The sequence below is a fragment of the Rhinoderma darwinii genome, chromosome 2, assembly GCF_050947455.1.
Source record: "Rhinoderma darwinii isolate aRhiDar2 chromosome 2, aRhiDar2.hap1, whole genome shotgun sequence".
NCBI lineage: Eukaryota > Metazoa > Chordata > Amphibia > Anura > Rhinodermatidae > Rhinoderma > Rhinoderma darwinii.
Window position 1 is genome coordinate 398,631,713 of NC_134688.1, and position 23,914 is coordinate 398,655,626.

General features: G+C 43.1%; 1 protein-coding gene across 2 annotated transcripts in view; it reads right to left on the reverse strand.

The window, feature by feature from the left end:
• Positions 1–23,914, reverse strand: part of SH3KBP1 (SH3 domain containing kinase binding protein 1) — a 337,971-nt gene that overhangs the window by 239,389 nt on the left and 74,668 nt on the right. For both annotated transcript variants that reach the window (XM_075854029.1, XM_075854030.1), the window contains one exon: positions 23,657–23,814. In XM_075854029.1, coding sequence (XP_075710144.1) covers positions 23,657–23,814 — 158 coding nt within the window. The remainder of the gene's footprint in view (positions 1–23,656; positions 23,815–23,914) is intronic.

Consider the following 23,914-nt stretch of genomic DNA (forward strand, 5'->3'; position numbering starts at 1 on the left):
AGGATCGGCCATCAATTTTCTTTTACTGGATAACCCCTTTTATAATATAGACTATTCATTGCTTATGGAGTATTTGCAGATGCTCTACTCTTTCTGTTACTTAAGATTTCAATCATTGTATTATAACTACATAAAGTTTCCAAATAAAGAAGCACATCTGTATTTTATGAGAAATCACTTTGGCAAAACAGCTTTACTATCCACGTAGTTTCAAGCAGATATGTCGCCTCAATATGTTGCCCTAGGGAAGGGCAGCATATTACAGGGACAGGTCATACTCCTATTAGTCAAAATGGCACAAAAAATATTGTGTAGTTTAGCAAATCGGAGAGATCATAGAATCCACTGGATTTAAGAGTCCAGTGTACTTATGAGGAGAACGCTCATGGTTGATGCCTATGTATGCAGATACACAGCAGTCAGCCATCAATCACTGTGGGAAGGGGGGGCGGAGACAGGGAGGGACCGGGGAGAGCACTCTCCGTCGTTATTAAAATGACTTTACAGTCTTTCGTTTCATAGATTACACCGTTGTGGAGGCTTAATATATTCACCTGGCTAGAACATGTAGGAGTTGAGTCGGATTTTGATGTCTGTTATATAAAGATAGCCCTCATGTTATTCGTGCACGAGATCGCAAGAATTAATTTTGATGATAGATGATCCTCACAACTCCCATATTGTTGTTTTTTTCTGTTTGCTTCAACTTGTCATAAGGCAAGACTGGTAAAACCATTAAGTATTAACAAGAAACATTATATTTTCCTGGACCTTTTTCTTGAAAGTAGCTTAAAATGTATAGTTATAAGTATATTCTTTTTGGAAAACCAATAGCCTAAACACTACGGCCACAGTGCTGAATCATTCTTGTGATGTGATGTTCATGTTGTAATTTGACATAAACTACTTTCTGCAGTACAAAAATAATCTTCATAAAGACAACCCTTGTCCATACGTCCTATATGTCCCATATGGACCTTTTCCACCCAAAATTATCAGACAGGTTTATGGCGTATTTACACATGCCGGTTTTGTGGCTTTTTGGGGGCGATTATGCGCAAATAGCGGCAAAGAAATCCACAAAATTGGCATGTGTAAATACAGTACACCCGGGTAAAAAGTTTATGTCATATTTGAAACTGGTCTGGGAGCCTAAGACAAACAAAGACACTCTATAAATATATAGGAGTAGTACCCAATCCAAATCCAAAGAAGGGATCTGACTGCGCACACTCTTACTATGCAAAATTACAGGAACTTGCTGGTAAAAGATTTTAACTGTCCCAGCCTCCAATTGTAAATTCCGGGTAGGCCACTGAACATGCACCTACATATCTGTTTATTTCACTATCACATGAACACCGGTAACAAAAGCATGGAGGACATTATTGAACGTACTATCCATACTATTGTGACTACTTTTGTGATGGTGAAATAAACAGTTATTCATGGGTAAAGATATCATTTTAATTTCTTACTTTTGTGGCCTGGGTCAGGATTCGCAGCTCAGTCTCATGTGGGGTACCATAAAATAAGCTGCATTAATTGCACCAATATACAAAATATAAATATAAAGCTGCAAAAGGTAAAAAAGTCATGGCACAAAAAGTAAATAATATGTCCGTAAAGGGAACCTGTCACCAGGGGCGTAACTAGGAAAGACTGGGCCCCATAGCAAACATTTGACTGGGCCCCCCCCCCTCTCCATGGTGTCACACAACCCCCCCCCGCCTTGTAGATAGTGCCTTTTTTACAGCCCCCCCTGTAGATAGCGCCATACAGTCCCCCCTGTAGATAACGCCATACAGCGCCCCCCCTGTAGATAACGCCATACAGCGCCCCCCCTGTAGATAACGCCATACAGCCCCCTCTGTAGATAACGCCATACAGTCCCCCCTGTAGATAACGCCATACAGCGCCCCCCTGTAGATAACGCCATACAGACCCCCCTGTAGACTGTGTGGCGTTATCTACAGGGGGGACTGTATGGCGTTATCTACAGGGGGGCTGTATGGCGTTATCTACAGGGGGTCTGTATGGCGTTATCTACAGGGGGGACTGTATGGCGTTGTCTACAGGGGGGACTGTATGGCGTTATCTACAGGGGGGACTGTGTGGCGTTATCTACAGGGGGGCTGTGTGGCGTTATCTACAGGGGGGGCTGTGTGGCGTTATCTACAGGGGGAACTGTGTGGCGTTATCTACAGGGGGACTGTGTGGCGTTATCTACAGTGGGAACTGTGTGGCGTTATCTACGGGGGGACTGTGTGGTGTTATCTACATGGGGGAACTGTGTGGCGTTATCTACAGGGGGACTGTGTGGCGTTATCTACAGGGGGACTGTGTGGCGTTATCTACAGGGGGGGCGCTGTGTGGCGTTCCCTACAGGGGGGACTGTATGGCGTTATCTACAGGGGGACTGTATGGCGTTATCTACAGAGGGGGCTGTATTGCGCTAATGCCATACAGCCCCCACTGTAGAGAACGCCATACAGCCCCCCCTGTAGGGAACGCCATACAGCCCACCCTGTAGGGAACGCCATACAGCCCCCCCTGTAGGGAACGCCATACAGCGCCCCCGCCCCGCAGGGAACGCCATACAGCGCCCCCCCCTGCAGGGAACGCCATACAGCGCCCCCCCCTGCAGGGAACGCCATACAGCGCCCCCGCCCCGCAGGGAACGCCATACAGCGCCCCCCCCTGCAGGGAACGCCATACAGCGCCCCCCCCCTGCAGGGAACGCCATACAGCGCCCCCCCCCCTGCAGGGAACGCCATACAGCGCCCCCCCTGCAGGGAACGCCATACAGCGCCCCCCCCCTGCAGGGAACGCCATACAGCGCCCCCCCTGCAGGGAACGCCATACAGCGCCCCCCCCCCCTGCAGGGAACGCCATACAGCGCCCCCCCCTGCAGGGAACGCCATACAGCGCCCCCCTGTAGGGAACGCCATACAGCCCCCCCCTGTAGGGAACGCCATACAGCCCCCCCTGTAGGGAACGCCATACAGCCCCCCCTGTAGGGAAAGCTATACAGCGTCCCCCCCCCCCAAAAAAAAAAATGCGACCTATAGTGTGTCCTACAAATAACATGCATCCCCTATCCACAGGATAGGGGATACATGTGTGATCGCTGGCAGCGATAAGGAGAACGGGGGACTGAAAGTTCCCTGAAGTCTCCAGGACTAACCTCTGACTTCCGGCGTCTGTGTCGGCAGCTCAATAAAAATGAAAGGAGCGCTGGTCACGCATGCGCACAAGCGCGACCTGCGCTCCATTCATTTGTACGGAGCTGCCGACACAGACCCCGAGGTTTGTGATGGAGAACTTCAGGGGACTTTCAGTCCCCCGTTCTCCCTATCGCTGCCAGCGATCACACATGTATCCCCTATCTTGTGGATAGGGGATACATGTCTTTTGTTTAATGGCAGAGCGGGGAGATACCTCCCTGCTCTGCCATAGTCGTGTTCAGTGGCGTCCCGCTGTAGCAGCCATAGCGGCTGCTAGCGGAGCCTCTGGCCATGGTGGGGGCCCGTGCCGGCGGGCGACACGGGCCCCCTCATGCCGCGGGCCCCGTAGCAGTCGCTACCGCTGCTACGGCGGTAGTTACGCCACTGCCTGTCACCAGCATTTCCCCTATTAAACCAGCAATACCTGGTGGTAGTGGGTGAGAAATCATTTTTATGTAACCTAGAATTATCTTCTATGTAGGCTCTGTCCCTTTAGTATCCAGTTCTTTAGTGTTCCAGCACCGTATGCTACTGAGCATAAGAGTCATATCTTCGTTCTAAAAGAGTCAGATCTTCATTCCTCAAGTCTTTCAGAGTTAACCCTGTCTCCTTACTTTTGAGTGATAGCTTACTTTTGATTGACATCATTCAGGGTCGGCCAGTTTTCGGCGGCGGGCGGGCATAAGAAGGGGAATGAACAAGACTGACTGATTATTACCATAAAAGGCGCAAAATATTTGCAGACCGTTATTTACGGAGTTTAGGAGAGGGAATAACGCCAATAAACTTTTGACAGCAGCGGCCAGCGAGAGGTGAGTCGAGTTCAACAGGTGAAATGCTGGTGACAGGTTCACTTTAAATATCTATGGAAAAAGTGTAGAACACACCGCCACCCTGATGTGCATTTAGCTTCTGAGTTGACAAAAAGTACAGAAAAGATTTACTTGGCTGAGGGTCTATAGATTTCTTTACAATTATTTTTTTTATTGAACACAAGGTAAGGTTACAAAATAATCACAAAGGTACAGCAATATTCACAGTTGTAGAATTTTGTCTACATTTTGTTAGCCTATATGACATCCAAGATAGAGGGTGTCTATTGTTTTGCCTGTGTCTACAAAGTAGGTTTATCTAAATACGCCATTTCCCTGAAAAAAACCATTTCCATTGCTATAGTGACTCAACACAAAGAAATGCGAATGACAACACTCATAAAGTTCAGCGCCAGAACAGATTTTATGGATCTGTCGGGAGAACTGGTTCTCCGAAATGGCTGCTTGGTTTTTACCGTGCTTTGTGAGCTGCGCTGTGTTTATCATCATGTTAACGGTTAGTAATTACCCTCAATGGATCTAGCAGCGTCATGCCATTCATTATGGGACATCACAACAGTAGCAATCTCCATGGTGAAACACAAGAGCCTCTTATTTTCCCCTTTGAGAAATACCCTTTCCAGCCCAAATTCCGGCCGAGCTTATCCTGGTATATCATGAAGTTTTGTAAATCAAAGGGAGCCTCCACCTAAAATACAGAATTAACCTTTGCTTTAATAATGTATCTATTGTCTGCCTATAAAACTATTTTACATGTAAGGCCCCATGCAAATGAACGTGTTTTTGCGGTCCCAGTCATTTCTATGGGCCCATGCACACAACCGTGGTTTCCATGGTCCGTGCATTGCCCGGACGGCCGTATTTTGCGATCCAGGCTCATAGAAATGAATCCACACGGCCATGTGCACGGCGCGCAATTTGCGGGCGGCCCGCGGGTGACACTCCGTGGCCGTCTGAGCCGCAAATCACGGGCCGTGCACACCACTACGGTCGTGTGCATGAGCCCTTAGTTAGTTGCTATGTTCGTTTACAAGTTAGCTACTCTGATCTTTCATGGAAAGCTATACTACATTTCACTTGCTGATTCTAATAACAAGTATGTAGTCAGAAATTGCTATATATGCATTTCCCTAATACATTAAAATTCTATCAATTCAGCAAATGATAATCCAGAAAGTCGGACAAACCATCACTGAACATGATCATGTGGAATTCCACAAGGCCAGAAGACGAAAACTAGTCAGAGAAAACCAATGGGAAAAAATCTTTGATTAAAAAGCAAATGAATAGTAACATTTTGTATTTACATTTTATTTTGTACTTTCCTCCTCAATATTTTGCACGCTTAGGCCGGGTTCACACGAAGTGTTAAAAATACCGTGGATTTTCCGCAACAGATTTAGTTGGGGAGAATCTGCAGCATAATACAGTAGCATCAGAGTGGAAGAGATTTGAACAAATGATAAGCGTAAAAATTGACACGCGTGCGTTTTTTAAATCCGCAACATGTCAATTATGTTTGCGTAACCGCTGTTTTTTTGTTGCAGGTTTTCTCCATCTAATTCAATAGGGAGATAGATTTGCAATTTCTGTGCTTCTTCGTCCAGGCCAGTCTCCTGGAATGACGTTTCATCCCATGTGACCGCTGCAGCTTTTGATTCACATGGGATTATATGTCATCCCAGGAGGCCGGGCTGCAATAGTTCCTATCTTGACACCCTTTTCAGGTTAAATTTGACTGCATAAAATTGTCGCTATTGACTGGAATAATTGTAATAGTAAATGATAAACCAATAAGTGGCTTGATCTACTGGATTGAATTAATGGATTTGATTACGGCCGCAGACAGCCACACGCATTTGCAGGCCGTGTTCCCATTTAAAGTATGGGAGCAAGGTCTGTAAAAAAATAAATAAAATGACTTGTCCTATCTTTTGTGGAGCCTTTCTACGGCATGGACACCTTCCCGTAAATATACGGGCAGGTGTCATTCGGCCATAGAAATGAATGGGTCCCTAATTACGGATGAATTCTACGGTCATGTGCATGGGGCCTAAAACAGTGGTTCCAAAACTTTTCTATGCCACACATTTAGGCTATGTTCACACAGAGTTTTTTTGCAGGTGGAATTTCTGCCTCAATGTTCCATTTGGAAGTTTGAGGCAGATTTTCCTCTCCCTGCAAGCCGATTTTCTCTGCGTTTATCGCGGCGTTTTTCGCCCGCGGTCATTGAGCACCGCGGGCATAAAACGCTGCGAAATACGCTTTCTCTGCCTCCCATTGAAGTCAATGGGAGGTCAGAGGCGTAAACGCCCCGAAGATAGAGCATGTCCCTTCTTTCTCCAGCTAGGCAGTTTTACAGCTCGCGGGAAAAAGACGCTTCCGCCTCCCATTGAAATCAATAGGAGGCATTTTCGGGCCATTTTTGACGAGTTTTGCGGCACGGTTTCCGCGTCAAAAAACTCGTCAAAAAACTCAGTGTGAACATAGCCTTAAAAGATGAAGAAGTCTAATTTCTAATTTTTGAACCACAAACTGAAGCCGGAAGTACCGGCGAAACGCGCGTCGGGTGTTCTTTTAAATACCACTGTCAATGTTGGATGCTTAATATTGCTCCGTACTGCCTACTAGCAGTTCTAGTCACCATCTACCCTGCAGAATATCTGCTTTAGTTAGGGACAATGGCCTGCCGAGGCTGCACGCTGGGCAGCTGACTTAGGCTATGTTCACACGGGGTCTTTTGCCGAGTTTTTTGACGCGGAAACCGCGTCGCAAAACTCGGCAGAAACGGCCCGAGAACGCCTCCCATTGATTTCAATGGGAGGCGTCGGCGTCTTTTTCCCGCGAGCAGTAAAACTGCCTCGCGGGAAAAAGAAGCGACATGCCCTATCTTCGGGCGCTTCCGCGTCCGACCTCCCATTGACTTCAATGGGAGGCAGGAGAAAGCGTGTTTTATGCCCGCGGCGCTCAATGGCCGCGGGCGAAAAACGGCGCGATAATTGCTGTTCACACGGAGTATTTTGGGGGAGGAATATCTGCCTCAAAATTCAGTTTGGAGCTTTGAGGCAGATATTCCTCCCCCAAAATACTCCGTGTGAACTTAGCCTAAGTTTGCTCTGCACAGGGGAACGGAGCCGAGCTGTGTCTGAGTAAAGTCCGTACACAGACAGCTGATAGCGGCTCTCCTTCCCCCAGCCCTCACCACGTGTGTGTGTGACCTGGCAGCTCAACTTACATAATAAAGAAACTGTGCTTCAGTATACTAACTGCCTGACAGGCAGAGTACTCACCCCTGCAAGGCACTGGAGCTCGTTGTTCAGGCACACTGCCTGTGTGGCCGCCCGTCCGGGAGCACGGCCGATCTGTTACTCCCCCTTGCAGAGCTGTCACAGCATAGCAGTTTCAACTCTGCTATGCCGAGATACACATACATGATAACACACAAGCTGTGATTCGCAAGTCATTGACTGCCTGACAGGGCAGAGTATTTGCTGATACATCATTCACAGGTCACTATCTAGGCAATTCAACAGTGCTGTCACTTGTTGTGTCTTGTTCCTTCCTACTCCTGTGTAGTTGCTGGCACGCAGCAGTTTCGACTCTGCTGTGTCGTGTCTGCGCACACAGGATATTTGTGCATGCAATCTATGTAGTTATATGCATGTACATGGAACCCATTGCAGCAAGATTGATGTAGGGGTTTCCCCATCGCTGGGCTTTATCTACAGCCCGTTGGAGGAACCTTATTAATAATTTTTTGCTTGCAATTGACTGATTTCTCACCAACACTGAGAGGTCAGTCGTCTATATAAATCAATATACTACTACAGAATTGGAGCAATTTAATTTAGACATAATTTGTCATATTGTGCCAATCTAGGGGACTTTGGCGCTACGTAAATTACATCCAACATTGTTTTTAATAACAATTTAATAATAAAGTATTTTTTATATCTATGAAACACACTACTTTTCCCACTCCCCCTGTTCCTTCAATCATACATTGACAATCGGTGGTGTACACCTAGTGTGAGTTACTCCGACATATATTATATATAAATTGTACGGGGGTAATACCCATCCAAATATATAATGAACCAGATATAATACTGCAGATAAACAAATGGAACTTAAAAAAAATAAGCTTTTAATATAAATAGAGAAATTAGATTCTAAATTTATTCAGAAAAAAATTGTAAACTGTAAAATCAATCCCAATTTGTCGCACCCCCTAGAAATGTACCCTCACATCCCCTAGGGGGATGGGCACTCCAGGTTGGGAACCCCTGTTCTTAGAAATATGAATGTAACTGGTTCGGGTAACCTGGTAACCTCTTTTGTTGTGATGCCTGTGGAATGGAATTTGAAATAAGGGTTTAAGATTTTGAATATTCAAACATAACTGGTCTCATTGGATTCAGCACTGAAAAAAACAGGAGGTGGCTAAACCATATGATGAAGAGTTTGGCTATCAAGCTGAAGTTTTTGATGATGATCATGATATTTTGCAAATTTTTAATAACATTTTTAAATTACACCATCATTTGACATTTGAATATATAACAAAAATAAGAGATCTCTACGTCTACGGATAATGCCTGAACAGCTGCTGATATTGAAAATGATAGAAGCATGTTGCTGTAGTCTCATTGAGACCGTATAATGTTCTTAATCTACTATATACCGTTTATGTCTGCAAAATGGTAACTCAGCTTCCTGCATTCCTGATACAGATCTGTATGTGCTACCGACAGCTCAACTTCAGGTTTGGCCTAGCTTATAGCAATCACTATGGTGTAAATATAAAGACAGTTCAAAAACGGACTGCGACATACCCCCGGCTACTGTGATTTATAGAACAGGGATTCCAAGGTCAAGTTAACAAGGGGATCTTGAACTTTTCACTATAGGGCTTCACCTACCATACCTTGGTGAACCCCAGGAAGCTGCAATCACAATTACTTTTGGTGAACTGTCCACAAGCTGCAGCCTATGTGACATTTCATACAGTGCCTTATGTCATCACCATCCCGTTCCAAACAAAACCATCGAATAATATGTGTCATACATACAATAGGACTGCACTTTCTTATTACTTCATCCCTCAATCAAACTACCTTTTCTATATAGAGTACATAATGGGACCAAACTAACCCGATGATAAGTCATATGACTACACAATTAATTTAACTAAAAACAGCAAATATTACTGAACATGATTTTACCATAAGAAAAGCATGCATTTTATGAGATTACCATCAAAATCCAAACCAACCTGCTAAATCAGTGGTGAGGAACCTTTATTCTGCCGAGGGCCATTTGGATATTTATAACATCATTCGCGAGCCATACAAAATTATCAACTTTAAAATTTGCCTTTTATATTTGGTCAGAAATTTAATTAACTCACCCCTAATGTGATGGCTGGAACTGCTTCTCTGTGGTGAGGTTTGTGATGTTAGCCGGTATTGCTGATGTTGCTGCTGCGTCGGTCAGTCTGGAGCACAGTCGACTCTTTACAATGGTAAGTTTTGAAAATAATTGCTCGCAGCAGTAAGTTGTTTCAACTTACTTACTTAAAGAGGCTCTGTCACCAGATTTTGCAACCCCTATCTGCTATTGCAGCAGATCAGCGCTGCAATGTAGATTACAGTAACGTTTTTATTTTTTAAAAACGAGAATTTTTGGCCAAGTTATGACCATTTTTGTAGTTATGCAAATGAGGCTTGCAAAAGTCCAAGTGGGTGTGTTTAAAAGTAAAAGTCCAAGTGGGCGTGTATTATGTGCGTACATCGGGGCGTTTTTAATACTTTTACTAGCTGGGCGTTGTATATAGAAGTATCATCCACTTCTCTTCAGAACGCCCAGCTTCTGGCAGTGCAGACACAGCGTGTTCTCGAGAGATCACGCTGTGTCGTCACTCACAGGTCCTGCATCGTGTCAGACGAGCGGGGACACATCGGCACCAGAGGCTACAGATGATTCTGCAGCAGCATCGGCGTTTGCAGGTAAGTAGCTACATCGACTTACCTGCTAACGCCGATGCTGCTGCAGAATCAACTGAAGCCTCTGGTGCCGATGTGTCCGACACGATGCAGGACCTGTGAGTGACGTCACAGATCTGCACTGCCAGAAGCTGGGCGTTCTGAAGAGAAGTGGATGATACTTCCCGTCAGAACACCCAGCTAGTAAAAGTAGTAAACACGCCCCGATGTACGCACATAATACACGCCCACTTGGACTTTTACTTTTAAACACACCCACTTGGACTTTTGCAAGCCTCATTTGCATAACTACAAAAATGGTCATAACTTGGCCAAAAATGCTCGTTTTTTAAAAATAAAAACGTTACTGTAATCTACATTGCAGCACCTATCTCCTGCAATAGCAGATAGGGGTTGCAAAATCTGGTGACAGAGCCTCTTTAAAGGGGTTTCCCATCAGGGACATTTATGACATATCCACTGGGGTATGTCATAAATGTCAGATAGATGCCGGTCCCACCTCTGAGACCCGCACCTATCTCTATAATGGGGCCCCCCATGAACCTCGTCCTACCTCTCTATATTCCAGCTCATGCAAGTTACGCTGTTTCCGTAACTACCATTCAGTTCTATGGGACTTGCGGAGACAGCGCAGCTCAGCGAGCTACGCTATTTTCTTTTTCATGGTTGGAAATCACACGCTTCAGCCACAACACAAAGAGGTAGAATGGGGTTTAGGGGGCTCCGTTCTAGAGATAGATGTGGGACCCGCACCTATCTGACATTTATGACCTGATCTTGCGGGCCAGACGTTCCCCACCCCTGTGCTAAATAATATGCTTCTTGGGAATCCAACTGTATTATTACATCACCATTTAATAAAAAAAACAACCTGTTGAATATAATACATCATAGACTGCACCTGTCTCATGACATAACCATCTATCAATAAACTACCCTGCTGAATAAAATACATCATAGGACTGTACTTGTCTTATGACATCACCATCCAATCACAAATTAACCTGCTGAATATGACACATCATAGGTCTGCACTTGTTTTATAACATCACCATGCAATCACAAACTAACCCGTTAAATATAATACATGATAGGACTGCGCTTGTCTTATGACATCACCATCCAATCACAAATTAACCTGCTGAATATGATACATCATAGGTCTGCACTTGTTTTATAACATCACCATGCAATCACAAACTAAATTGTTAAATATAATTCATGATAGGACTGCGCTTGTCTTATGACATCACCATCCAATCACAAATTACCCTGCTGAATAAAATACATCATAGGTCTGCATTTGTCTTATGACATCAACATCCAATAACAAACTACCCTGCTGAATACCATTTATTATAGGACTGCACTTGTCTTATGACATCACCATCCAGTTCTTTACTGGAAACTGGGAAAACACGTCACTGTGCAGATTTTGCAGCATTAACCCAAGTCTACAGCGAAATTGCCATTTAATATTTTATTGGTTTTCATCTTATTTAAATAAATCTTTTATCGGGTAGCACAAGTTCTAAATGAGGCTAAGCATATCTGCTCGTGGAGTTTACATTGTCTTGCAGTGGATGTGTTGGGTTCAATTTTAAATATATCCACAACACCACCAATTCATTTTCCAAACACAACAGTTTTTCTGCCTTTTGTGTAGTTGTGGATTTTTAGTCTTGACAGATTACCAATAGATTGGGAAACAGTGGGATGGTGATGAAAGTGTTCTCGTCATTGTGAATCAGTATTTCCTGGACTTTATCCTGAGAAGATGCTGAACATGTAATCCATAGTCAGGTCTGGCTGTATCAGGTTGCTAATGTTTGAGAATTATATTTCCACTTTTGTCAGGCTGTAACTTTTCCAGACAGTCTGTGCATTTGCTTCTCTCCAATAATGTATTTGGGGAATAGCCTTCCGAAACATTTAACATCTGCAACTCCCTGGCCTCTAGGGTATCACCATCATAAATACAAAAGATTTTAGACATAAAATGCCTGCCATGCGTTTCCATTCATCAAAAGTATACTTGCCGAATGGTGATGTTCCTTGATTTCCTTGAGTGATTTTACCAAGATTAATGGACATGAAATATTGGCTGTTATTTTTCAAAGCAAAAAAATAAGTCATTCATCGGGAACCTGACAGCCTGAAATTTCTGTAAATACACTAACTACACTACACTATTTTTAGGGTTAAAACTAGATAAGTACTTATAGGGGTGCAGAGGTAGCAGTCGCACCCATGTCCTTCTCACATATGATAGAGCAGTATTTTAAATGGTACATGGTAGGAGGGGGGGTCCCATTACAAGTTTTGCCTTGGTGCCCAAGAACTTTTAATTATTGGGTACACTTATGGCTAATTTAGACAGCGTAAACTTAGACGAGGCAGTCAGACGAGATGCCAAAATTATCACAGTGCCGCGCGCTGTATGATAAATTTGGCGCATCTTCCTAGACATGTTAGACAATTTTCTCTTTCTTACACCACCTCTTGGTAGGCTTAGTATACGGCAGTTATTTGCGCCAAATCTCTGCCTTATTTAAAGGGAACCTGTCACCAGCATTTCCCCTATTAAACCAGCAATACCTGGTGGTAGTGGGTGAAAAATCATTTCTATATAACCTATAATTGTCTTCTTAGTCGGCTCTGTAGCTTTAGTATTTAGCTTTTTAGTGTTCCCACACCGTATGCTAATGAGCATAAAAGAGTCATATCTTTGTTTGACAAGGGTCAAATCTTCATTTGAAAAGAGTCATATCTTCATTCCTCAAGTCTTTCCGAGTTTACCCCGCCTCCTTACTTTTGAATGACAGCTCCTCGCCTTCCCCCAGCACACAAAAATCTTGCGCTTGTGCGTTGATGTCCCCTTCTGGTGTGTGCGCACAAAGGGACACCGGATTATTACGATAAAAAGCGTGAAATGTTTGCAGAGGGGATAACGGCAATTAACTTTTGATAGCAGCGGCCTGTGAGGGATATGTAAAGTTCAATAGGTGAAATGCTGGTGACAGGTTCCCTTTAAAGCCACACATCCTTTTCACTAAGCCGCACCCCCTTTTTAAGGCAATTTTTTAAGTGTCTTCTGAGGCTCAAACATCTGTTATTTTTGGCACATTTGCTTCATAAATACCGTATTTTTTGGACTATAGGACGCACTGGACCAAAAGACGCACCCATAATTTGTAGCATAAACTGGGAGAAAAAGGGTTTAGTCTTTAACTGTACATTTCCTGGGTAATATTCAGACAACAGGGTATATATGCCAGTACCACAGTGCCCCAATACGCCAGCCACAGTGCCTCAATACAATGCCAGCCACAGTGCCCCATAACAATGCCAGCCACAGTGCCCCACAACAATGCCAGTCACAGTTCCCTTATACCAATTCCAGCCACAGTGCCCCAATGCAGTGTCGGCCACAGTGCCTTAATACAATGCCAGGCACAGTGCCCCATAACAATGCCAGCCACAGTGCCTCAATACAATGCCCACCACAGTGCTCCAATGCCAGCCACAGTGCCCCAATACAATGTCAGTCACAGAAATACAAAATATTGGCAGCTGTATTGCTCTCATCCTCCCCTGAACTCACCAGACATCTTAGGTGTGGAGTGACAGGGGTTAATAGTGATAAATCTGCTCTTCTTGCTGTTCTGTATATAGGAGGGGGCGTGGCTAGAAGGTCCTTGCAGATCAGTACCTACACAGATTTGCTGTGCTTTGTGTACAAATATCTGCTCACTGTTCAGTGAGCAAATAACCCAGAGATTGTTTACACACAGCACAGGACATGCTGCTTCCATTACGCTGCACTGCAAGGACCTTTGAAGAACTGAGCTCAGTGTCCTGCTTCTTCATACACTGGTGCCTTCAGGCTATAAGACCCAGCACAACATTACAGCACAGTTTCTAGGACAAAAAGTGCTTCTTATAGTCCGAAAAATATGGTAGGTCTAAAACTAGATGCGACATTATGCGCCAGAAATGTGCCACATTTTTGCGCACTTTGCGATATGTTCTAGGTGCAATCACATTAGTAAATCTTTAAGCTTTAAAATGTAACAGTATATGTATTACACTGCACTGAATCATTCAACTATTTGGCAACTACACAAGCATTGCTATGGGCAGGACTGAGTTATGACACCACACAGAGTAAACAAATAACAGCCAAGGTATTCAACATGCATTACGTTTTTAAAAGGGGCCAAGGATGTGTCCATGTTTGGTAGGAAACAGATGCTTCAGGAAAAGTGTATTTCTTTGTCATAGTGTCAGTTGGCCATTAATAATGGGGTCATAACAGTCTCAATTTAGAAGCACAGCAACCTGCACAAAAAAAAATCTAATAATTTGGTCCTTTTACTCATATTTCCAAATATTTTGTTTCTACTGGAAAGAATCTGATGCATGATGATTGGGTTTCCATCACTTTTTAGAGTAAGAATAGCGCAGGAAATTGATCTACATGAGACAGCCACCTTGAAAAACGAGTGCAACATGGATGAAATACTGATGATATACTGATTTAAACCGGAAAATTCAAAAAGGACCACAGCACCAGATTTGTAAAAAATTGGGAGTGCAAGCCTTACAGGACTTGATAGAAAAAGTCCCATGCTGAGCAATCCAAGAGAGACAAGGCAACACATCCAAAAATAAAGGAACTTTATTCACCCATGCAACGTTTCAGCACCCATGCAACTTTTCAGCTGCTTGAGAAAGGCTCTGCAGAGCTGAAAAGCTGAATGGGTGAATAAAATGCCTTTATTTTTGGATGTGCTGCTTTGTCTTTCTTGGATTAGTCACCAAAAGAGACTACTCTGGGGGTAACGAACTGGGGTTCCTCTGCAGTGAAGTCCAGGGGTTAAAGGCTGAATTCCAGGGGTTCCCTTAGACTCCGCCCCCAGGATTAGCCTCACGTCAAATCCCTTGGTGACAAAGTGGGTTCACACTAACCTCTGTTTGCCCGTGATGGAATCTTCCACGTGCCTCGTTACACTGGGGTATTATTTAGTGGACATAATTATTTTAAAGTCCTTTGATGGTGACAGATTCCCTTCAAAAAGGAGTTTAAAAGCATTACAAACATCCCCATGTTGGCATTGTGAGCCCATTTATAACATGTAAAATGTACCTTTATTACTAGATTCGCCATATGCAAATCTGCTCAGAAGTGTCCTGCATTCTGAGCAGTAAACCCTCCGCTCTGCTGTCGATTCACACAGGGGTTATGATTTGGAGAGCAGGGGTTATGATTTGGAGAGCAGGGGTTATGATTTGGAGAGCAGGGGTTATGATTTGGAGAGCTGGGGTTATGATTTGGAGAGCTGGGGTTATGATTTGGAGAGCTGGGGTTATGATTTGGAGAGCAGGGGTTATGATTTGGAGAGCAGGGGTTATGATTTGGAGAGAAGGGGTTATGATTTGGAGAGCTGGGGTTATGATTTGGAGAGCAGGGGTTATGATTTGGAGAGAAGGGGTTATGATTTGGAGAGCAGGGGTTATGATTTGGAGAGCTGGGGTTATGATTTGGAGAGCTGGGGTTATGATTTGGAGAGCAGGGGTTATGATTTGGAGAGCAGGGGTTATGATTTGGAGAGCAGGGGTTATGATTTGGAGAGAAGGGGTTATGATTTGGAGAGAAGGGGTTATGATTTGGAGAGCAGGGGTTATGATTTGGAGAGAAGGGGTTATGATTTGGAGAGCTGGGGTTATGATTTGGAGAGCAGGGGTTATGATTTGGAGAGAAGGGGTTATGATTTGGAGAGCAGGGGTTATGATTTGGAGAGAAGGGGTTATGATTTGGAGAGCTGGGGTTATGATTTGGAGAGCTGGGGTTATGATTTGGAGAGCTGGGGTTATGATTTGGAGAGCTGGGGTTATGATTTGGAGAGCAGGGGTTATGATTTGGAGAGCAGGGGTTATGATTTGGAGAGCAGGGGTTATGATTTGGAGAGCTGGGGTTATGATTTGGAGAGCTGGGGTTATGATTTGGAGAGCTGGGGTTATGATTTGGAGAGCAGGGGTTATGATTTGGAGAGCAGGGGTTATGATTTGGAGAGAAGGGGTTATGATTTGGAGAGCTGGGGTTATGATTTGGAGAGCAGGGGTTATGATTTGGAGAGAAGGGGTTATGATTTGGAGAGCAGGGGTTATGATTTGGAGAGAAGGGGTTATGATTTGGAGAGCTGGGGTTATGATTTGGAGAGCTGGGGTTATGATTTGGAGAGCTGGGGTTATGATTTGGAGAGCTGGGGTTATGATTTGGAGAGCAGGGGTTATGATTTGGAGAGCAGGGGTTATGATTTGGAGAGAAGGGGTTATGATTTGGAGAGCTGGGGTTATGATTTGGAGAGCAGGGGTTATGATTTGGAGAGCAGGGGTTATGATTTGGAGAGAAGGGGTTATGATTTGGAGAGCTGGGGTTATGATTTGGAGAGCAGGGGTTATGATGTAGTGGTGTCCGAGAGGCATCTATTTACAGCAGAGGGGAGGGTTTACTGCTCAGAATGCCGGACACTACCTGGTATGCCGGACACTGCTGAGCTCAATTGCATATGGCGCGTGGAGGCATAATATTACATTTTACAAGTTATAAACAGACTCAATCTTTGCTATCTAGTGGTATTAGTAGTTTGGGGAGATCAAAAGTAGTGACAGATTCCCTTTAAATTTAACTTCATGTGGCAAGCAAAAGAAGGCAGAACAAAAGTAAAGCACTATTAAAGTAAGCACTTTCTCTATGACAATCATTGATTTTAACAGAGAGATGGCCGTAAACTCAATAAAAACAGCATCAGGAATCAAGTGTTATCAACATTGGAGGGGGTCCCAACTGCTGTCATAATTAACTGGTATTAGAGGTAGTAGAATAAAAACAGGTAGTTAAAGGGTATATAGGGGTTTCTGTCATTCCTAAAAAATCTGAATAGAGCTGCATAGCACATGAACGACTACCACTCCATTCAAACTCCTCTTTTCCATGGCTGTGCAACTGGGGCGAACATGGGTCCCCAATTCACTAATTGCGAGGGTCCCAGCAATCAGTCACCCACCTTTCTAACATATAGCATCTACCTAGTGGATAGGTGTGAAATGTTTTCAGCCGGAATACCCCTTTAAATATCTTAAAATCTATTTGTAACGCTTGTGGGCATCACTTATGACTTCAAACATAAGAAACACTAATCTAGAATAATCACAGAACAACTTTACCAATACATACAGGCAAATCCTAAAGTTAAAGAATACCTCCAGTTATAGAGCTCTTCACAGAAACATGTTGGAAGTTCTTATAGGTAGGGTCAAGTCACTTCAGCTCCCAGTGGCTTATGGGAGAGCCTATGGTCCACAGATAAGGGTATGTTCACACGCATTGTTTTCAGACTTAATTCGGGCGTTTTACCACTCGAATTACGCCTGAAAAAACGGCTCCTTTACGCCTACAAACATCTGCCATTACTTTCAATGGGAATTATGATGTTCTGTTCCCACGAGCCTTTATTTTACGCGTCGCTGTCAAAATACGGTGCGTAAAATGACGGCTCGTCAAAAGAAGTGCAGGACACTTCTTGGGACGTTTTTTGAGCCATTTTTCATACACTCTAATTGAAAACAGCTCCAAAAACGGACGTAGAAAACGCTGCAAAAAATGCAGCGAAAAACGCCTGAATATCAGGAGTGGTTTTCCATTGAAAACAGCTCCGTATTTTCAGACGTTTTTTTCTAAGCGTGTGAACACACCCTAACCCTTCCAAGTAAAGCCAATGGGGGTGCTCTACAAAGCACCGCAACCCCTTCCTTCTAGCTATTGTTGGAGGAGTTTATACACTTGGACCTCCACCAATGAGAACTTCTGACATGGTTCAATGATTTATCAGAAGTTATAAAAAAACATAAAAGATAAACTCAAACAAATCTCCTCAAGTAAACTTTTCTCTCCAGTCTGATGATCCCATTCATCTTGGAAATAATCTCTTGTCTTGTAATTGGACTATTTGGTATGCAGCGGGCTGCAATTGTTTTTCAGGCTTGATATAATAGCCTCTGAATCCCTAGGGAGCAGAAATTGTCTAGTTCCAATACCCCTAGTAGATTCAGAACCCCTTTCCAGAAAGGACCCCGCCCCACGACACACCCGTAGCACTTGAAGTTTGTGAGCATCTTCCATGCCACAATTTGTACATTTGCAATCTGCTTTAGTCCCAAATGATAAACCCTATGTATATGATAAAGATGCGATAACCGCTAGGCCTTACATATGGATAATGTAGGGGTTAATTTAAGTAATTCCGTCCATTGCTCATATGAAATTGGCCCCAAATCCCGCTCCCTTTTTTCTATGACTCTCAAGGGGAAGCGATGTAAATAGGCATGAAGATTTGTTTGCAGAGTACAGAAATGACACCCTTCACATCCCCTGAGGCGGAAATATAGTCTAAAAGTAAATGTGATGTGACCATCATTGATTTTACTCTAGATAGCGCATCTATTATAAGTTTTTTAAAAGGGGAAGTACATTTCAGTATTATACAGCTGGAACATTTAAGCCAAGTATCTCGACCACAGGTCAATTATTGCGACTTTGTAAAATACTTTTCTTGTTAATAGCTGTATAACTGTTTTATATTTCTGGTTGCTATGGTAACTGTGCCCACTATCCTGTGTGCCTCCTAGATATGCATCTAGTTCTCATATCTTCTGACAAGGCACTCTCTTTCAGAATGAGTAAAGCCGAGAATATGTCAAGCTTTTACAAGCATTAATGAAATGGAGCAGAAAAAGGAAGAAAAATCAGTGTTTTTTGTTTTTTTTAAATAAGTGTTAGAGTATGTTCACACGCACTGTTTTCAGATGTAATTCAGGCGTTTTACGCCTCGAATTACGCCTGAAAAAACGGCTCCATTACGCCTACAGACATCTGTCCATTGCTTTTACGATGTTCTATTCCTACGCGTCGCTGTCAAAAGACGGCGCGTAAAAAGACGCCCGCGTCAGAGAAGTGCATGTCACTTCTTTGGACGTTTTTGGAGTCGTTTTTCATTAACTCCATTGAAAAACAGCTCCAATAACGTCCGTAACGGACGCCGCGAAAAACGCGAGTACTTGCAAAAACGTCTGAAAGTCAGGAGCTGTTTTCACCTGAAAACAGCTCCGTAATTTCATACATAATTTGTTAAGACGTGTGAACATGCCCTAATAAAAACCTTTCTATTGCTTTCTCACACACTGTTCTTTTCTGGCGTTTTAAACTGCATGAAAAAAAACGCAAGTAAAAACATCAGCGTTTGTTTATATATAACTTTTTTAATGGTGTTTTTACATAAGTTTCTCCTGGAAAAAATGCCAGGAAAAAAAACGCCACACCCAGAGAATGCTGTGTTTTAAACAGAACGGCACAAACCAAAATCCAGAGTATGTAATGCGTTTTATATTCGACTATACATTTTATTGTAACATTTGGCCGCACAAAAAATGCTGTTAAAAAAGTTACACAAATTGCAGCGATGGGCTGATCACCTTGTGCTGAACTACACACAATTAATAACAGTTTGTATTTCTTCCAGCAAAAAAACATTGCATTGCAAGAAATAATATATCAATTCTACAATGGGCTCTGAACACTCTCACTTTCGCTGTAATATATTCTATATAAAGGTGATAGGGGCTTCGAGCAGGGGAAAGTGAAGAGTGATCAGGCGCCTCCACTCTGCAGAGCCAACCATGTGGTCAGGTGTTTAACCTGCACTCTGAACTTGGCAGCTTCACATTCCTGATTTCCAAAATATTTAGATTTTTCTCTTTTTCATCTAGCTGAATAAATGATCACATCTGGTTCTTTCCTATGTGGGGTGTGTTCACATCAGCGTCGGACTTCCGTACATGGATTCTGCTCGACCTTTCCGTCGGAGGAACGGATGAATGGAAAGCCAAACTGAAACCATAGCTGCCATTTGCATTACCATTGATTTCAAAGGTAAGGCTTCCGTTGCAGTTGGTTTCCGTTCCAAAAGGCTTCTATTTTTTTAGCGGAAACAATAGTGTAGTCGGTTATGCTATTGTTTCCACAAAAAAAACGGAAGCCTTACGGAACGGAAACCAGCTGCAACAGTATTACAGCCTTCCCCCATAGTTTCTGATATATTGAAGAAAGAAAATAAAAAGAAACAGTATGATTTGTCTGTAATAACAGTATACAATACATGAAACAAATTAACAAATAATGGGCAATATCTTGTGGCAACATTTGTTACTAATACACACACAGACGTTATGGCCTCAATTCTTAACGGAGCCATGACGGACACCTTTTCAAACGGATTCCAAACAATTCTGGCAAATCACATTGGAGACCTATAATGGAGTCTGGTAGGATTTAACATTTTTAGATGACCAAAACAGCGCAGAACCCAAACAGAATGGGAAAAAATTATAATGTTAGAATATTGGCCTTTGTAAATCCAGTTAATCTTCAACCAAAATGAACGGTTCTACTATACTGCACCAGCTGAGCAATAATACAACAAGCATCACCTATAGAATCCACTGCAACAAAAAGTGGAACAGTTGCCCATATCAACCATTCAATTATTATCTTATATCTATTCATCTTATATATTCTGTCCTTAATTGGAAAAAGGAACTCAATCCGAATGTATGACGACATGCTGAGCCTTTTAGGGTATGTTCACACAGCCTACTTTCGACCGTTTTTACGGCCGTAAACGCCCCTAAAAACGCCCGAAAAATCGGAAGCAGAACGCCTCCAAACATCTACCCATTGATTTCAATGGGAAAAAAGGCGTTCTGTTCCGACGGGCCGTTTTTTTTAAAAAAAACGGCCGCGTTAAAATCGGCTGCGAAAAAGAAGTGCAGGTCACTTCTTGGGACATATTTGGAGCCCTTTTTCATAGACTCTATTGAAAACAGCTCCAAAAATGGCCGAAAAAACGCTGCGATAATCGCGAGTGGCTTAAAAAAATGTCTGAAAATCAGAAGCTGTTTTCCCTTGAAAATAGCTCCGTATTTTCAGACGTTTTTGAGTTTGCGTGTGAACACACCCTTAGGCTTTATTCAGACGGACGGGAAAAACGTCCGTGCAACGCGCATGATTTTCACACGCGTCGCACGGACCTATATTAGTCTAAGGGGCCGTGCGGACATGTGCGTGATTTTTACTCCGAGTGAGTCCGCTGAAAAAAAGTCACGACATGTCCGTTCTTTGGGCGTTTTGCGCGAATCACACACCCATTGAAGTCGATGGGTGCGTGAAAACAACGCATGCCGCACGGAAGCACTTCCGTGCGAACTGCGTGATTCGCGCAACAGCTGTCAAAAGGATGAATGAAAACAGAAAAGCACCACGTGCTTTTCTGTTTACAAACATCCAAACGGAGTGTCATTATGATGGCGGCTGCGCGAAAAGCATGCAGCCGCGCATCATATGCTGATGCCCCACAGAGTTGTTAAGTGGCTTATGCGCAGGCAAAATGGCGCATTTTTGCATGCGCAAAAACGCCACGCTCGTGTGAATCCAGCCTTACTCACACAAAAATTACCATTTATATTGGAAGACGGGGTGCGGATTGTGGCAGGTGCCACAAATTTATCCCATTTTTTTTATATCACTTTTCTGAATAGAAAGGTGTCGATGAACAACATTAATCAGGCCTCCCAACATTTGCTCCACCATTCATGGGACACTTTTAAGCCTCACCACGATCTGCCCAGGAACACTTACAAAAAAATGAATCCATCATTGCAGATCACGTCCACCCATACATGCTGTTTGTCTTCCCTGGGTCACACGGCTAGAAATGTCCGACAGTGGCTGGAAGACCACGATCAAGACTTCCAAGTACTTCCATAGCCCCCTGAACCCAATTGAGCATCTGTGGGACCAACTCGATCGTCTTGTTCGCTGTATGGATCCCCCCCACGCACCCTCCAGCAAATGTGTGATGCACTGCAGGCATGGCTCCAGATACCGGAGACAACCTACCAGCACCTTATTGAGTCACTCCCAGCCGTTCTAGCAGCTGTCCGTGCTGCACATGGCAGTTACTCAGATATTAGCTGCTAGTCATAATAATGTGACTCAAAGTGCTACTTTAAAAAAAACTAAAACCTGCTAACATCATACACATACACATACATGTAAATACAGTAGTTCCCAGAAGTATAAATTCTGTAGTTAACTTTGCAATCACAGACAAAAGATTATATAGGTTAGTCGTGAAATATACCAATAAAGTTATAAACTCCAGCAGCTGGTAATCCTCTTTTAGATAGACTTATGTGACATTATTATGGTAGAGCCTAGGCTTACCAAAGACGACGTTACTTTAATTACAAGTATGATCCCTTTTACCCATAAAGAAGTCAATCATTATAAATGTTTGAAGTCAGCCAAGGCAGACCTGATCAATGCCCGCCCCATTACAGGCCTTCTCTTTTATAAAAGGCAGTCATATCATTTAGCACATTGGTGAAAAAAAGTAACACTTAACCATCAGACGTGTGAATTTTTAATAACTTGCTAAGATGACTGGTTAACAGTTTTTTGAGATCAGTGAGATAAGTAAAGCACATCTCACTGTATGCAGATAAAGGATCACTAAACCCCAAATGCCAGATGACGTAAAGAAAAGCTTGAGTATTAAAATCCACAAATACATATGACTTGGAGGGAAATATATATTTTCAGCACAAAGCAGTGATCCCAAATCTCTAGACGTATACACCAAATTATGTCCCTGACGTATGCAAATAAATCCCGTTTTGCGGGATGACTTTGAATTAAAAAGTCTAGTTGAATGTTCTTTCCAATATAGTTAACAAAAGGTATGTCGACGTATCTAAGCCAGATGTACGTGAAAAGCACAATCTTGTAACACTGGTTCATAGTAAACAGCTATGCAGAATTTTCTGAAACACTTTTCTCAGAAACAAAGTAGCTGTGACTCTGGTAACCCCAATCTCCTGCTCCCCCCGTGGCGAACTCACAAGAATCCAGGAAGATGAGATATGGGGTGTTGTTTGGTAAGGTAATAGAGAGGAAATACACTACTGGTGACCACTAGTCACAGACAGGCACAGATCAAACAGAATATCACATGTGTTCCTTATGAGTAGTAGGATATTCTACAGGTTGGAATGGATTTAGGCTTTAAAGGGGTTGTCTAGTTTAGAGAACTCATTTTCATGTACCCTATTAGGAAATTAATAGAGGGGGTCCTTTGTTCAAGATCCTCATCTCTGCGCCAAAGTGCAGAACAGCCACAAAGAGCGTCTCTAACTCTGGAGGACCTGACCTGCTTTGAATTCCACATACAATCTAATGATTTGAATGAGCACTGTGTAATCCTTAATTTGTCCTGTGGGGGTGCTGCAGGAAAATTGAACCGTTACTGCCAGGTTCCTTACAGATCCCAAGTGGTCCCAGAAGAGGAACACTTTGCATATTGTCAAGTAAGGATTGTTCAAAGTGGAGAACCCCTTTAAGTTTTTATCTAATTTGCTTCTGCCATTATAATTTTCTAATTGAATAAAAATAAAAGGCATAGTATGTACTCACTCTTACAAAGTTGTCAGGGAACAGTCCTCTCCTTCCTTTCAACTCTCCTTCCCACCATCCGCCATCTTCTTTCTTTATTTTGGTGACGATGTCACCCGCCACTATAGTCAGCTCGTCATCATGCTGAGCCTTGTAGTCAAACTCCACAATCGCATCCACTGCAAACATATAAATGATCACAATTTATTAATAGTACATAAAATGTAAGTCTATAACAAACATTTAATTATCAAACTAATCACTCACAGTATGCTATAA